At 34.7% G+C, this 15,318-nt stretch overlaps 1 protein-coding gene across 1 annotated transcript; it reads left to right on the forward strand.

Moving 5' to 3' along the window:
* The first annotated feature begins 2,871 nt into the window (after positions 1–2,871).
* On the forward strand, positions 2,872–15,090 carry LOC131945208 (circularly permutated Ras protein 1-like). Its single transcript, XM_059306236.1, has 15 exons — positions 2,872–2,997; positions 4,089–4,271; positions 4,814–4,996; positions 5,825–6,107; positions 6,453–6,684; positions 6,937–7,169; positions 7,851–7,935; positions 8,585–8,791; positions 9,799–9,985; positions 10,464–10,709; positions 10,907–11,023; positions 11,396–11,491; positions 12,299–12,390; positions 12,894–13,020; positions 14,482–15,090. The coding sequence occupies exons 1-15, from the start codon at positions 2,872–2,874 to the stop codon at positions 14,641–14,643; spliced, it is 2,559 nt and encodes an 852-aa protein (XP_059162219.1). The 3' UTR covers positions 14,644–15,090.
* The last annotated feature ends 228 nt before the right edge of the window (positions 15,091–15,318 follow it).

Here is a 15,318-nt window from a genome sequence, read left to right on the forward strand (position 1 = left end):
TGTAAAAATGGTTGGCCTGAAGAGTCTATGAATGATGACTTAAGGCCATATAAAATAAGAAATAAAAACCTTTGTGAAGATAATATAAAAGATGGAGAAGATGCAGTCCATTATCAGTCAGAGTTGCCTAAACAAAGTACTTGTAACTTAATAAATGATTATGGTGATATGGCAATTTCAAATGTTTTAAAGAGAATACATTAGTAAGAAGGAATGTGATCATCAAACAACTTTGCTAACATCATTAGCACTTACAGAAACTAAAAGGGTAACATCAAAAGAAGAAAAAGATTTTTGCCATTTAATACACCCATTTCAAATACTGGATCACAGTTGCAAAGTGATATGGTCCAGAATAGTACTTTTAAACAGTATTTTTGGTTACCAGGAAAGCACTATCAGATTACCTGAGAAAATTGATCAATCAAAGAAATCTATGTCAATTAAGGATCTGAATAACAGCATAATACTTTCAGATGCCAATTCAAAAATAGTTCCATTAAATCATGACAAAACATTCATTGAAAGAGAATTTGGTGTTAATGAGAATGTGTATCTAAGAAATTATGGGAGAAAGGAAAAATGGATACCAGGTCAAATTGTTCAATGTACAGGACCTGTGTCTTATAAAGTTAAAAATAACTTGTGCAGATAATAAGTGTGAATCTGTCAATCCCACCAAATCTGATCAGTTCACACCAGCTCAGTTTGTTCCACAACCAAGTTCTGTTGATATGAGTGAACCAAGTTGTCTGGAGTCAGAAAATGTAAATTCTGGAGTTAATGATTTAAATCCTAGACCTCCTGAGATAGAGAATCCAGATGGTCAGAATCTTGAGTCACCAAATCAAAAGCCACTGAGAAGGTCAAGCAGGACAATCAAAGTCCCAAATAAGTTAGACCTATGATTTTAAAGGTCAAAAGGACTTTGACATCATTGTTTGTATTTTAATTATGTTGTAACAGATTGTGCATTGTTTGTAAGGATGTAATCTACCATAGTGTTCATGTTACAATATAATTGGTGATTTTAGGATACTATCAATTGTTCTATTGAGAGATGTGTTATTGTGTTCTAAGGGTAAAGGGATGTAATAGATTGAGATAATTGTGAGGTCAAGGGAACTCACTCTTCTGTATTAGTATTATATTTATATTGTTATCTTGAGTGATGTCCCTTGGGCTTTGTACTTCCTCTTCCTCTTTCCATCATGGCTGTAAATAAAGGCTTGTTAACAACCAACGCGGCTTCTCGTCAGTGATTACAATCTATCACAGACATGATTTTTAATCCATTTTAAATACTTAAAGTTTTAAAAATAGAATAAAATCTCGTAGACAAAAGAATTGCACACCAAGTGAACGCCAAATAAAAAAGTGCATAATAGTGCGCAATATTATTAGTACTTTAAAAATTTACTTTATTTTTTTGAGAAATCGGAAGTAGCGTAAATTACTACTTCCGGTCAACGGAAATTACTCAAAATTTAACAGAAGGTAGAGAATTAGATCTTTTACTTACATGTGAAATTTCATTTATCTATCTGAAATAGTACTTAATTTATAGGCTTTTGAAAAATTCAAAGTAGAAAAAGTACCACTTCCGGTTAACGGAAATCGCTCAAAAGTTGATACGGATCTACGATTTTGATAAAATACTTATGTATGAAATTTCATCAATCTAGCTGTAACGGTACTCAAGTTATCGTGTTTACAGACAGACAGACACACAGACAGACACACAGACATACGGACAGAATTGCAAAGCCCAGTTTTTCAGACTGGATTACGCATAAAACCTCTTAATTTTGATAAATCTGGATTGATAATTTTTGCCCGATTAAAATAAGTCCTCTATACTTCGGATGTGATGAAGGACTGAGGTGTAATACGGTGAAAATTGTTAGAATTTCAAGTGATGTTTGTGCACGATTACAATACTTTCTCTATACTTCGTATATACGAGAAAGTAAAAATATACTAAAATGAGAAGGTGCTGTTGGCGTATACCCTCAGCTGACACAATATTGTATTAATTAATGGGTTGTTGTTAGAGATAAAAATAATATTTATTGAGTAAAACGGGGTGGATTTCAGTTTTAGTCTAGCCATGGTGATTTGCCATTTTGAGATCTGTGCGATGATCGTAGCTTAAGAAAAGCGTGGTAAATATTGGCTTGTTAATGTCATTAAGTTTATGTTATTAAATTAATGGGTATTCCCTCAGTGAGCTGTTGCATTGAACGCAAGTACATGCTAAGTTACTATAAATAGAAATTTATTTACTCTGCTCCAATGGAAATCAATATATTTTTAGCTACTTTCTACGGTTCCAGCGGTGTAAATAATATCCGCATAGTATTGGAACAGGAATAAATCTGTGGACCATATATTGACTGGATGCTTACTTGGTAATTCTTTATTTGTAACTTTGTATTTGGTAAAAATAATAAACTACGGTGAAATTGAAAATGCCATAAACGACAATCATGTGGTAATAAGTAATCGTTGATAAATTATTTACATAAAAATATTCATTTGACTGATTTTGTAATTCATCCTAATAGCTAATAATAAAATGTAATATAATGCTTTGATTCATTAAATTATAAAGATTGTGCAGAGAGTTTTAAATGCGTTTCAGGCTGGCTAATGAGATCTGCTCCCCCGTCCTTTCTTGTTACAGTTTCTAAATATAGCGATAGGGCGCAAAATATGAAGACGAATAATATTGCGAAGAGAAAAATGCAAGTTTGAAAACGATACTTTTGAAAACAAAAATTTAGATTGCGCTCAAAATAATAGCTGCAAATCAAATTTTGCCTGAAATAAAAACGTCATTCTAGAAGCTTCTGTCGTCAAAAGCTAACTATGGAATTGGGCAGCAAGTTTGTGTACATTGGCGATGGATCTGACGACGAAGAACAGGTGAAGGAGCTCGAGTTTTGTGGTGTCGTCGTCTCTGACAGCGACTCTGATAGCTTGGATGACGGGGAGGTAAGTCCTGGGATGTTGAAAGATGATGTGTCCTGGGATGTCCATTGATGTAGTGTACAGGGATGATTAATGATGTTGTGTCCAGGGATGTTGAAGGATGTTGTGTCCTGAAATGTCTAATGATGTTGTGTCCAGAGATATTGAAAGATGTTGTGTCCTGGAATGTCTAGTGTTGTTTTATCCTGGGATGTCTAATGATGTTGTGTCCAGAGATGTTGAAAGATGTTGTGTCCCGGGATGTTTAATGATGTGTGTACAGGTATGTCTAATGTTGTATCCCGATATGTCTAATGATGTTGTGTCCTGGGATTTCTAATGATGTTTTGTACTGGGACGTCTAATGATGTTGTGTACAGTTATGTCTAATTTTGTTGTGTCCTGAGATGTTTAATGCTGTTGTGTCCTGAGATATTTAATGCTGTTGTGTCCTGGGATGTTTAATGATGCTGTGTCCTGTGCTGTCTAATGATGTTGTGTCAGCTATTCCGATAGTTGGACTGAAGGAGATGTAAGTCCTGTAGTGTGGACACAGTATTTCTTAGTGATTCGTACTGTTTCCCCACAATTTTACTTACCTATTTGGGCTAATCAATAGAGGTCACAGCGGCTTTAAATACTGGGTGTATTTAAAAAACAACCTTCAACTGTATATAAGTTGGGTGGGAAGGTGTAGCGTTTCTTTTCAGGTCTCTGTTGAATGGCCATTATGTGTGCATATAGTACGGCTTTGTATAAGTTCGACACTGAATGAATATAGGGCACATAATGTGCTGGGTGTATAAACGTGAAACATAATGAATAAAGGCGGAGGCTTACCTGAGTCGGTATGGTGTAAGTGTGATCTATGTTTTGTGGGTTATGTGGGGAAGGGTGGGATACCGATTTATAAGGTAGGAATGGGGCAAAAACATGCAATATAGGCATGGTAAAGGAAAAATAGTGTTGTGTCATAAAAAAATATGGATGTGATATGTAGTTTAAGGATCTGGTGAGGTGGTGGGTGAGATGGTGAAATAATATGTGTCTGTCTATATGCGTTGATACTTGTCGGAATGCCTGAAGTTTAACCCCACCCCTCCCTCCCCACCCAGACGTGCTTGCTTGACATACTGGACACAGCAGGTCAGGAGGAGTACTCCTCTGTACGGGACAGCTATGTCAAGTCCGGGGACGGCTTCGTCATCATCTACAGCATCACGGACAAGGCCAGCTTCATCGAGGCTGAAACCATTTTCCATTGGCTGCAGAAAGTCAAGCAAGCCACGCCGTGTGCAGTAAGTTGTAGGAGCAGCTTTTAAAGGAAAATGTTTGATATCATTGACATTGGCTGGGTTATTTATTTGGTGTATGTTGGTGTTTTTAATTTTCTGGTATTTTTCGATTATTTCAATATGGTCATGTGGACACTTCCGGTCATCGGATATATAAGCCGGAAGAGCAAAGGTTTTATTCTTCTTCACTGGGAACGACCAAAGAGAGATGTAGACTGATTTGAAAACGCTGTTTAGTTCACATGATTTTAGTTTAAAGTTTGGTTTGAAATTTCTACTTCTTCTTTCTAAATTGTAATGTTGGACGGGATTTTCTCCACAATTGAGCGTTACCTATCAACCTGTTATGGGTCATTTTCCGAAATTCACCGGCTTTTCTCTCTTTTGTTTCATTTTGCTTTTTCTCTCCTAGATGGGATTGCTATCGAGCCTCATCTGCCAGCTTTTTCAAACTCGCCGACTATTCGGTTTAGCAACATTGGGCTTTACCGACCCGACAAAATCGCATTATGTTTATTATTCGTGTAATTAGTCAATCATTTCAGATTCTAGTGGCAAATAAACAAGACCTCACAAGTGAAGCAGCTGTCACTAGCGAACAAGGAGCTGACCTTGCAAAGAAACTGGGTGTACCTTTCTTTGAAACATCAGCTAAAACTGGCTCAAATGTAGCAGAAGCTATCAAAGGTCTTGTGCGAACAATCCCCAGACTTAGCAGTGACTATAAGGTTGGTGGAATAAATATTTAATAAACTCGGTCAACTGAGTATATTGGTCACATTTTATTACAGTTTAAAAAAGGTTTCGTTTAAAAAAAAACGAGCAATAACGGCTAACGTTTACTTACTTAGTTACTTTTTGAAATAGTGTCCTCAGACCTTGCTAACTCTCCCCTCCCCCACCATCTCCTCGTCATCTATCGTTACAAAAGTACCTCCCCATCCACGTCACATAGTGTTATATAATGTACGGCCCACCTCCCTTAACGTTGTGACGACTCCTGTGGATATAATATGTTTTTATATCTATTCAATTATTCAATAACGGTAACAACAGTAGCCTAGGCACGGAGGCCGTTTTTCACATTGGCCGTTTAAAGAAAACAACAACGTAATTACAGCATTAAAAAAAGACAGCAGTAACATAGCAATTCAAAATTTGAAATAAAGAATTAATATTACATACTTATTATACAAAATGAGATAGAATGAGAATATAATAGATGAATGAGAAAAGTTGCAATGAGTCAGTTCAGGTGGTCATTAAATAATTGTTGTTTTAGTTTAGTTTTGAATATATTTTCAGATCTAGATAGTTTTATTTTATTAGGAAGATTGTTCCACAAATTAGAACCAGAGTAGCCGAAACTATGTTTTTGGGAAAAAAGTTGTATATGGGATGGGTAAACTAAGACGACGATTTCACATTTATAAACAAAAATGTGGGTGGTGGGTTAGGCTTTAGGATGGAACGTGAGACTTGCAAAAGGTGAATGGGATGACATTTTTAAAACATAAAGCGGTTGTAAATAGAACTTCCTATCGCATGTTCCACAGCTTGTAATGCTTGGCGATGGAGCAGTGGGTAAATCCTGTCTAACTATCCGCTTTGTGAATGACTCGTTTGTGGAGGACTACGATCCGACGATAGAAGACTCCTACAGGAAGATGATACGGGTCAGTGGACTGCAGGCGGTCAGCAAATCGGAGAAAAACACGCACACGTCCAGTCAAGAAGTATACAGTTATGCAGATCCAAGAAAAAAGAAAAGTTTATTTTCAAAACTAAAACATTCATTTAAAAGAAAATCTAAGGCTCCACCTTCAGCTAAATGTGCATGTAAGTGTAAATGTAGTAACATACGTTTTACACGTCAACACTTAAAATATAATTGTTTAGTTCATTGCTGTGCAGATATAATTTGTTGTGAATTTATTAAAGATTATAGCAATGTTAAAGGACTTAAAAAGAGCTATCATCACTAGTTTGATATTTTAACAACATTTAGCTCTTTATCAGGCCTATATTCATAAATGTGTAGCAGCAAATGAAAAACATTTTTTATTCAATTAAACAAATGTAAGGATATTGTATAGCAGTCAAAAACATATGGTAAATAATAAACCAGGTATGAAACAAGGTTTGATAACTTGCATGAGATAACCAAATTTGATATTTTTCAAGATTCAGTGCAACCTCCAAAAGGGTACGACGTGAAAGATGGAGAGAGTGACGAAAATGTAGTGATAGTCTTAGAGAAGAAAACAGATGGAAATGTTGTGTTAGTTCCATTAAGGAACCTGGCTAATGAGCCAAAGCTGGTCACTGGGGACCCTATCAAGTGTGGTCAGTGTTTAGCTGTCCTAACTAGCACAGCCAGGCTTGAGAGTGAAGGGGAACTTAAGTCATGGAAATGGTAAGAAACACTGTCGTTGGAAACTTACTTGGCCAATATCTCCTCCCATTGACCGGCCAAAGTCCGGAATATTTCTTTTTCTCGGACACTGATATATATATATATATATATATATATATATATATATATATATATATATATATATATATATATATATAATATTAATAAATGTAGGTAAGTGTGCATATATGTATGTATGTGGGGTGTGTAAACATTAAAGAATGTTTGGATATTTTCTATTTTCTATCTCAGTGAGTTTTGTGGGTTTACCAACCAAGACTTGGATATAGCCGAGGATGAGATACCTAAAGGAGAAGAGTTTGATTTCATGCTCTCGCCTCCAACAAAACCTGCACAAAAAACCAACAACTCAGCAGGCGAGACCAGCAAGCCAGAGAAGAAGAAGGTGTCTGAGGGTGTTACAGTTTACTGCATGGATATCAGTGGCTCCATGAATGAAAAGTGTCACGTACCCGAGTCTCACTGTAAGTTCTTTGATTAGGTGGCGGTGTCTTTTTCTTTGTAGGTTTTCTTTTCTTGTAAATGTACCATCTTTTGTTGTTGTTTTTTTTTGTAAATATTTTCAGACACAACAATTAATATTCTTTGTTTTGTAATACAAAAAGATATTTCTAAATTCTTAACTAATCTTTCATTGCATGTAAAGTATGTGAATAATACCATTCATTTAATGTTGTACAAGTAATCTTTTAAATGTAAAATCTTCCAATATCTTTTTTGTGCTTCATATTGATCTCCAATCTCAAGCTCCAACAATAAACATTCCCTCAACTTTGCCTGAAATATTTTCTGTAACAACAAAATGACCAAAAATAGTATACTTATCTTTTGTTACTTTTTTGAAAAAAGAAATATTCGATAAATGTTTCTTAACACTTGTGTTGTTTAATTTTTTTAAAAACCTCAATGCTATAATTAAATCAGTAATTATTTGAGTAAAAGAGCCGATTCCCATAGTCTAAATTATTCCGTTTGAATTTTAATTAATTTAAATATTATTGTAAAAATTGTGATAATCTTTTAATCCTTTGTGTTTTTAAAAGTATTAAACTAAGGGCAACCGTAAGTTAAAAAAGAAATACTATTAAAAGTAGAAATTTAATGTACATTCACTTAAAGATATTTTAAAAATTATTGTATTTTAGCTTTATGGGGACAATCAAGATTGGGCACAGATGCACTGGTAAATAATGTCAGCCGACTTGATTGTATAAAAAAAGCAATACAAAGGTGATTTCATATTATACAAATTTTCTATATCTTTTTGTTTAAGTTTAACATATTTTACTTAAACTGTTATTTATATGTAAAGAGATGCTTTATAAACTTTAATTTTGATAAGTTTTCCTGAAATATTAAGGCCTTGGGTTTCTTTTTGAAAAAAATATTTATAATAGGTATTTACCAGTAAATTTTAGAATTTTACCATTACATTTTAAACACTTATTAAAACATTTTCGAAATTTACCATTAGATTTTCGAAATTTACCATTTTATTATCGAAATTTACCATTAGACTTTAGAAACATACTATTACATTTTTCGAAACTTATCATTAAATTTTAGAAATTGTCATTACATTTTAGAAATTTACCATTTTTTTTCGAAATTTACCATTACATTTTAGCAATTTACCATTGCATTTTAAAAATTTAACATTACATTTTAAAAAATTAACATTAAATTTTAGCAATTACCATTACATTTTAAAAATGTAACATAACATTTTAAAAAATTAACATTACATTTTAGCAATTTACCATTACATTTTAAAAATTTAACATTATATTTTAGTAATTTACCATTACATTTTAGAAACTTACTTTAAATTTTAGAAATTTACCATTAAATTTATTTCCCAATTATAAAATGTCAATAGACTGGTGGAGCAGTTAACGGTTGAAAAACCAAGGAAGAAAGTGCTGCTGGTTGTGTTCAACAACGATGTGGTAGTGAAAGCTGGTGGATGGGGGGAGGTCACTCTAATTCAGAGCAGTTTAATATGCAAAACATTCAATGCATTGATTAATTATGGTTTAAGTTTATCGGGTGGATATCCATCGAAAACCATTAAGGACACACGACAGTAAGTTTGTATTTTAATACAATTTACACTATTATTAAGCCTCTAGCCAGATAATAATACTCTCGGTAACTTAATAAAAAATAAATTATATCCTACAATATCTGGAGTCAGAAGCAACTACCAGCTAACTGCAGTCTTTAGTTAATTGTAATACAGCAAATGATTTTTCAATTAAATAAAAAAACAATTGCTCATTTTTCTGAAGAATAAATAAACAGGGAGTGATCTCCCCAAAACTTTCTCGAATATTCTTATATAAAATAACAGGGGATGGGAACTCGGGCTATAGACATGATTTTTAATCCATTTTAAATACTTAAAGTTTTAAAAATAGAATAAAATCTCGTAGACAAATTAATTGCTCACCAAGTGAACGCGAAATAAAAAAGCGCATAATAGTGCGCAATATTATTATTACTTTTAAAATTTACATTAGTTTTTTGAGAAATCGGAAGTAGCGTAAAGTACTACTTCCAGTCAACGGAAATGACTCAAAATTTAATAGAAGGTAGAGAATTAGATCTTTTACTTACGTATGAAATTTCTTTTATCTATCTGAAATAGTACTCAAGTTATAGGCTTTTGAAAAATTCAAAGTAGGAAAAGTACCACTTCCGGTTATCGGAAATCGCTCAAAAGTTGATACGGATCTACGATTTTGATTAAATACTTATATATGAAATTTCATCAACCTAGCTGTAACGGTACTCAAGTTATCGTGTTTACACACGGACACACACACACACAGACACACACACAGACACACAGACATACGGACAAGATTGCAAAATTATGTTTTTCCGTATCAGTGAGATGTAAAACGTCGAGATTTGCAAAAATCTCGATTTTTTTTTTTTGCACGATTACAAGACTTTCTCTATACTTCGTATATACGAGAAAGTAAAAATACGAGAAATTTTTTTAGACATCTAACTTTTGACAATATTTACGATGCAATATTTCTCTTTACAATCAGAGAACCTGTGTGTTTTAAATTTGTTCAATAGAGATATAGATGAAATTGTCAAGCAGATACGAGCCATTGGTGGTACAGCTTTAGGTCCAGCCCTTGCTATATGTGTAGGCCTTGCCAGCAGAACTCCAGGCTCTGAGATTGTTTTGTGTACTGATGGTAAACCTAATGTTGGCATTGGTTCCCTGCCTTCCTCGGCTGGTGAAGAGTTTTACAAACAGGTGATACTTTAAATAAACAATAGCTGGGTTAAGTGGGTTTTAGAACTATTTTATACATTTGTTACATGGTTACATGGGAACCACTATAGACTGTTGGTACATGATTAAATGGGTTTTAGAACTTTTGTATACAGTCAATACATGCCAGATTTTACATTGAGCAATAACAAGCTCTCTTTAGTTGTGGAGACAAGTCTTACTTATGTAGGCATCAGACCAAGAATTGTTACTTAACCACATTTTTACAATGGCGTCTTAAGGCTAAACTTTCTTTGCAAAGTCAATAAAAATAATTTTCCAACCACCCCACTGACCATTAGATTGGAAATTTATCAATAGCTTTTACATTGTTTACATCCTGAGATCACATGATATACATTTCTGTTGCATTTTAGTTAACATGCCAGATATATTTTGCTGATGTAGTCTATGAATTGACGGTGGACTTTAACACTTCCATGGCTAAAATCTTCCACAGGTTGGCAACTATGCCAGGTCCAAAAACGTCACCATCAACATTTTAGCTCTGGAGGGTGACTCGGTACAGCTCAACACAGTGAGTCAGGCAGCAGAGTTGACAGGTGGCACCACCAGTAAACTCAACCCTGCAGAAATCATCCGCCAGCTGAGGCTGATTGCCCAGAACGAGGCTGTGGCTACAGCTGTGACGGTCAGGTTTTTCTTGCACCCAGAGTTTGTTTTTGATGAGCCGGACTACAGCCCAGTAAGTCTCCAGCCATTTTTAGGACAGTTATTATGTTACCATTTATCCTTGAGTAGACCCAACTCCATATTGTCCCCAACATAGAGAGCTATACTCGTTTTTGCTCATCTTTATTTTTCAAGTAGAAATCAATGATTTTGTGTTTGCTATTACCCTTTCAAAAAATGCAAAAAGAATGAACGTGTGTTCTTAAACAGAACTTGAGTCAGCTGGAGAAAGAAGTGGGCACTGCTCGAAAAGAAAGTAATCTCACATTCAGATTTAAGCTTAAAGACACTACAGCAGCAAAGGAAATCAAATCTGTCCCATTCCAGGTACTAAAACATTGCTTACACATATTCAGCAACAACTATTGTCCTGCCCTGGCTTTTTGAAAAGTTTTAATTCGCATTATTTTACTTCCTTTAAAGTTTTCTGTCTATTAGAACTTTAGTTTGAATGATAAGACGTTTATCCTTAAGATACTTCACTAATTATCATCACAAATTAGGCATCGTCAAATAATTCTAAAAATAACGTTTCACCTAATCTTTTATATACTCTGTACCATAAGGCCAAATGGCCATTAGAAATTGAGCACAGACATTAATGTTTAAGATTACTAGCCTAATTATAGGCCCCATAAATTCAGAGATACCTTTCATGAAAATTCATCAGAGATCTTGTGTTAATGCTGTAAATATTAGGTCCAGATAGACTACACAAGGAAAGATGGCATGCGCTGCTTAAGAGTCCTGAGCAAATCCTTAGAGACCACCACTGACAGACAAAGAATGGAAGAGGTACTGTAATCAGCCGTGGGGCTTTACAATATTTTTTTAAGTGAAAGAATATTTTAATTGGTCATAGGCCTATAATAATTTATATAACGGGCTGGGGAGTTATTTAACTATTATTTTATTACAAAAAGGTGAATGTCGCTTTTTGTGTTCCTTTGAGGATTGTTGTGGTTTTTAGTTAAGTAGTCCGCTATTATGGCGCTGATATTATTTTAATTTTAAAATGGTTTATAGCCTAGTTACTTTGTCTTGTTTATATTTTGATGTTATTATTTATGCAAACTTTGTTTTGGAGTGTGGCTCTACTTTGCTTTATGTCATGAATGTTAGTTATTGTTGTATTAGGGACTATTTTCTTGTGCGTAGTATTGGTGTTTTGGTTCGTCAATGTGGTGTGTGGACATGTAGGGACATTCTGCGGGAATGTTGAGGCCTGTGTGTTGAAGAGTTTCTGTGACACATTTATGTGGTGTATGGACGGTGGTCCGAAATTGGGTGTTTTGTTCCGTTGAGTTCTGTTTTTATTTTGTATATCTTGAGTGTTTTGTTTTGTCTAGATCTAGTTTTTTTATATAAGTTTTATATTAATTATATTGTTAAAGTTTTTGTTTTATTTTAAGTAGTTTTTTTTATCTAGACTAAGGTCAATGATAAGAATTAACCACCGTGGATTTCACCACGGTTGCACTGACCCGGACCGATTAGTTTGATAAGCCTAAAAGGGTAGTAGAATAGTTATGCCCCCTATCAGGGCTTACATTTACAAACAAAATATATTTGCATTCATGCATATACATTTTTCCATTGTAGAATATCAACATACCTGTGCTAAGTGTTTCAACTGTCAACACTACAACTAGCCTGGCCAAATCAGGGAAAGGGAAAGAAGCTCAACATCAACTGTAAGTTAAATCTTTAGTCAACATCAACTAAAAGTTAGATCTTCAGGCAGTATCAACTGTAAATCAGAATGCAAAACGAGTCCCTAATTCGAACCCTGGGCAAGTGAGGCTGGATAGATGTAAGAGAGACAACGCCAAAATTAAACAACTGCTACCTTGTAGGTTATTTCTGGTTGAACAAAGGCTATGGAAGTTAATTAAAATAGATAATCTGGCTGAAATCAGAGTCAATGGCTAAATGGCGCATAACGCGTTGCCACTGATTACGAAATTGTGGTAGAGAAAATTCCGTACAACATAACAATTAAGAACGAAGAAGAAGAAGATGGTAATTAGATGTACTGTAGATAGTTGAGAGGAGCTGGTGACATAGCAAAGCGGAAACCTTAAGTATAAATAGAATCTTATATATCTTTTGGGGGAGGGGGGTTATGGGGATATGTTTAAGAATTCGTGTAAAATAAGACTGCAAATAAAACAACTATTCCTTTAATAACTTGTAGCAAAAATGTGAAACGTTTGGTGATGAGAGCAGCCAAATCAGATGAGCAGAAAGAGGCAAGACTGGCTTACATAAATGAGACGAGAGATTTGGACAATGTGCTCACAAATGAAGTTAAAACCTTTGAGGTAGGCTTAGGCCTATATTCTTTAATAAGCTGATACATCTTGTTCAATGTTTAAATTTTGAAATTGAAGCTATTTCTGACGGAAACTTTTTAAGATCTTTGGTTCGGCTTTTTTAAACTTCTGAACTTTCTAAGATATTCATTGGATAGGCGAGTGCTAGAGGCTGGGACGTGATTTAGACTTTTATTGTAACGTAACATTAAAATGTACTTGAATTTAAAATAAACCGGGAGTGATCTCCCCTAAACTTTCTCGAATATTCTTATATAAAACAACAGGGGATGGGAACTCGGGATATAGTTATGATTTTTAATCCATTTTAAATACTTAAACTTTTTAAAACAAAATAGAATCTCATAGAAAAAAGTATTGCACACCAAGCAAACGCCGAATAAAGATGTTCATAATGGTGCGCAATATTATTAGTACTTTATAAATTTAGATGCGATTTTGAGAAATCGGAAATAGCGTAAATTAGTACTTCCCGTCAACGGAAATTACTCAAAATTTGACAGAACGAAGATAATTAGATTTTTTACTTACATGTGAAATTTCATTTATCTATCTGAAATTGTACTCAAGTTATAGGCTTTTGAAAAATTCAAAGTAGAAAAAGTACCACTTCCGGTTATCGGAAATCGCTCAAAAGTTGATACGGATCTACGATTTTGATAAAATACTTATATACGAGCCGACCCGCTGCGTATCATACGCCGCTATTTAGTTGTTTTTTTTTTCTACTTTTCAGTAATTTATAATTTGTGAATTCGACAGTACCAATGCTGCCATTGAAAATATTTGCTTAAAAATACTACCCCCCCCCCCCCCCACGTGAAAGCAGCCTTCTCTTAGTTACCTCCTCTAAGTTTAAAATCGTTTCAAACTAAATTATCTGCCCCTAATAGCCGTCACCAAACCCGTCTCTGTGATTGTAAAATGTAAACAGAGTGAACACCGCATACCAGATCATGTGGGGGTGGGGTGGGGGTGGTAGTGATAGAGAGGAAGAGAGGGGACTGCAAAGGCGCGCTTGCAGCTTGTTTTCTAACTGATCCCAGAAGAGAATTATATATATAGATGAAATTTATTCAACCTAGCTGTAACGGTACTCAAGTTATCGTGTTTACACACACACACACAGACACACAGACACACACACACACACAGACATACGGACAAGATTGCAAAATTATGTTTTTCCGTATCAGTGAGGTGTAAAACGTCGAGATTTGTAAAAATCTCGATTTTTTTGCACGATTACAATACTTTCTCTATACTACATATATACGAGAAAGTAAAAATAATGTAACGATTTTTAAAATCGGTATTACTTACTTTGTCTATTGAAAAACCGGGTATTAGACGCTAGTGAAACCGTGGTACGAATGTTAAGTCCCATAGCTGTAAGGTTACAAGGGCAGTGAGGCGGTTACCTGATGTTTTCGACATGTTTTCTTTCAGAGAGGCCAGCTGGACGACAAGTCTTACGCCCTGCTAGGATCCAAACAACATAAATATTTGCACTTCTTACCCTACGCTCAGAAAGTGGAAAAAAACAGCAACAGCTGCATGAAGCCAGAAGCCAAAATGTTATATTATGCGTTTCGTAGCGACATGGTCTAGTTTGTGTTTGAAATTGTGTTGACATCCGACCAAATGTTCAATGTTAAAATAACTTCGTCTTTGTTCTTAATTGTAATGTTGGACATGATTTCTTCTAACATAATTAATTATTACGTGTAAACCGGTTATTCGCCGATTGACTCTGATTTCAGCCTGCTTTTCTTTCTGGATTTGCTTTCATAGCCTTTGTCCATCCAAGAACGGACTACAGTAGTAATTTAACAATACTGTTTGTGTACATGTTATATTGGGTTTTTAAAATAAAAAAAAATCGCAGTGGCTGTAATTAAAGTCACATAACCCAAATAGCTGCATGAAGTAATTTGTTTTCTAAAAATACTACCTAAACTATTGGGTAAAAGATTGGCAAAATCAAGACGACAATTTGCATTCCTTCATGCAGCCAAAGGTGGGAAAAGATTGTGAGGGGGAGCACCGTGTTTATATATTGGCGAAATTTGCAGTCTCGGAGTCTTTCTTCATTTGAAAAATAAATAAAATAAAGTCTTTGTATTGATATTGATATCTAGAATGTATGCCGGGGGGGGGGGGTTAGATATCGTTATAAATAGTATCACAATTTACATTACCGTAGGAGCGCCGGACAGTCCACCCTAGACCAATACATGCGGACGTTTATTTCAGTTTTAACCTTCCCTTTACTGAGGTGAGCAA

The sequence above is a fragment of the Physella acuta genome, unplaced genomic scaffold (assembly GCF_028476545.2).
Source record: "Physella acuta isolate Inbredline_101_S28 unplaced genomic scaffold, ASM2847654v3 ptg000531l, whole genome shotgun sequence".
NCBI lineage: Eukaryota > Metazoa > Mollusca > Gastropoda > Physidae > Physella > Physella acuta.

What these genes read in the sequence shown, in the direction of transcription:
- LOC131945208 (XM_059306236.1), top strand. Translation starts at nt 2,872, where the DNA reads ATGGAATTGGGCAGCAAGTTTGTGTACATTGGCGATGGATCTGACGAC. An exon ending in GAACTTAAGTCATGGAAATG is followed by an intron (nt 6,685 to 6,936) that starts GTAAGAAACACT and finishes TTTCTATCTCAG; the next exon opens with TGAGTTTTGTGGGTTTACCA. An exon ending in ACAGACAAAGAATGGAAGAG is followed by an intron (nt 11,492 to 12,298) that starts GTACTGTAATCA and finishes TTTCCATTGTAG; the next exon opens with AATATCAACATACCTGTGCT.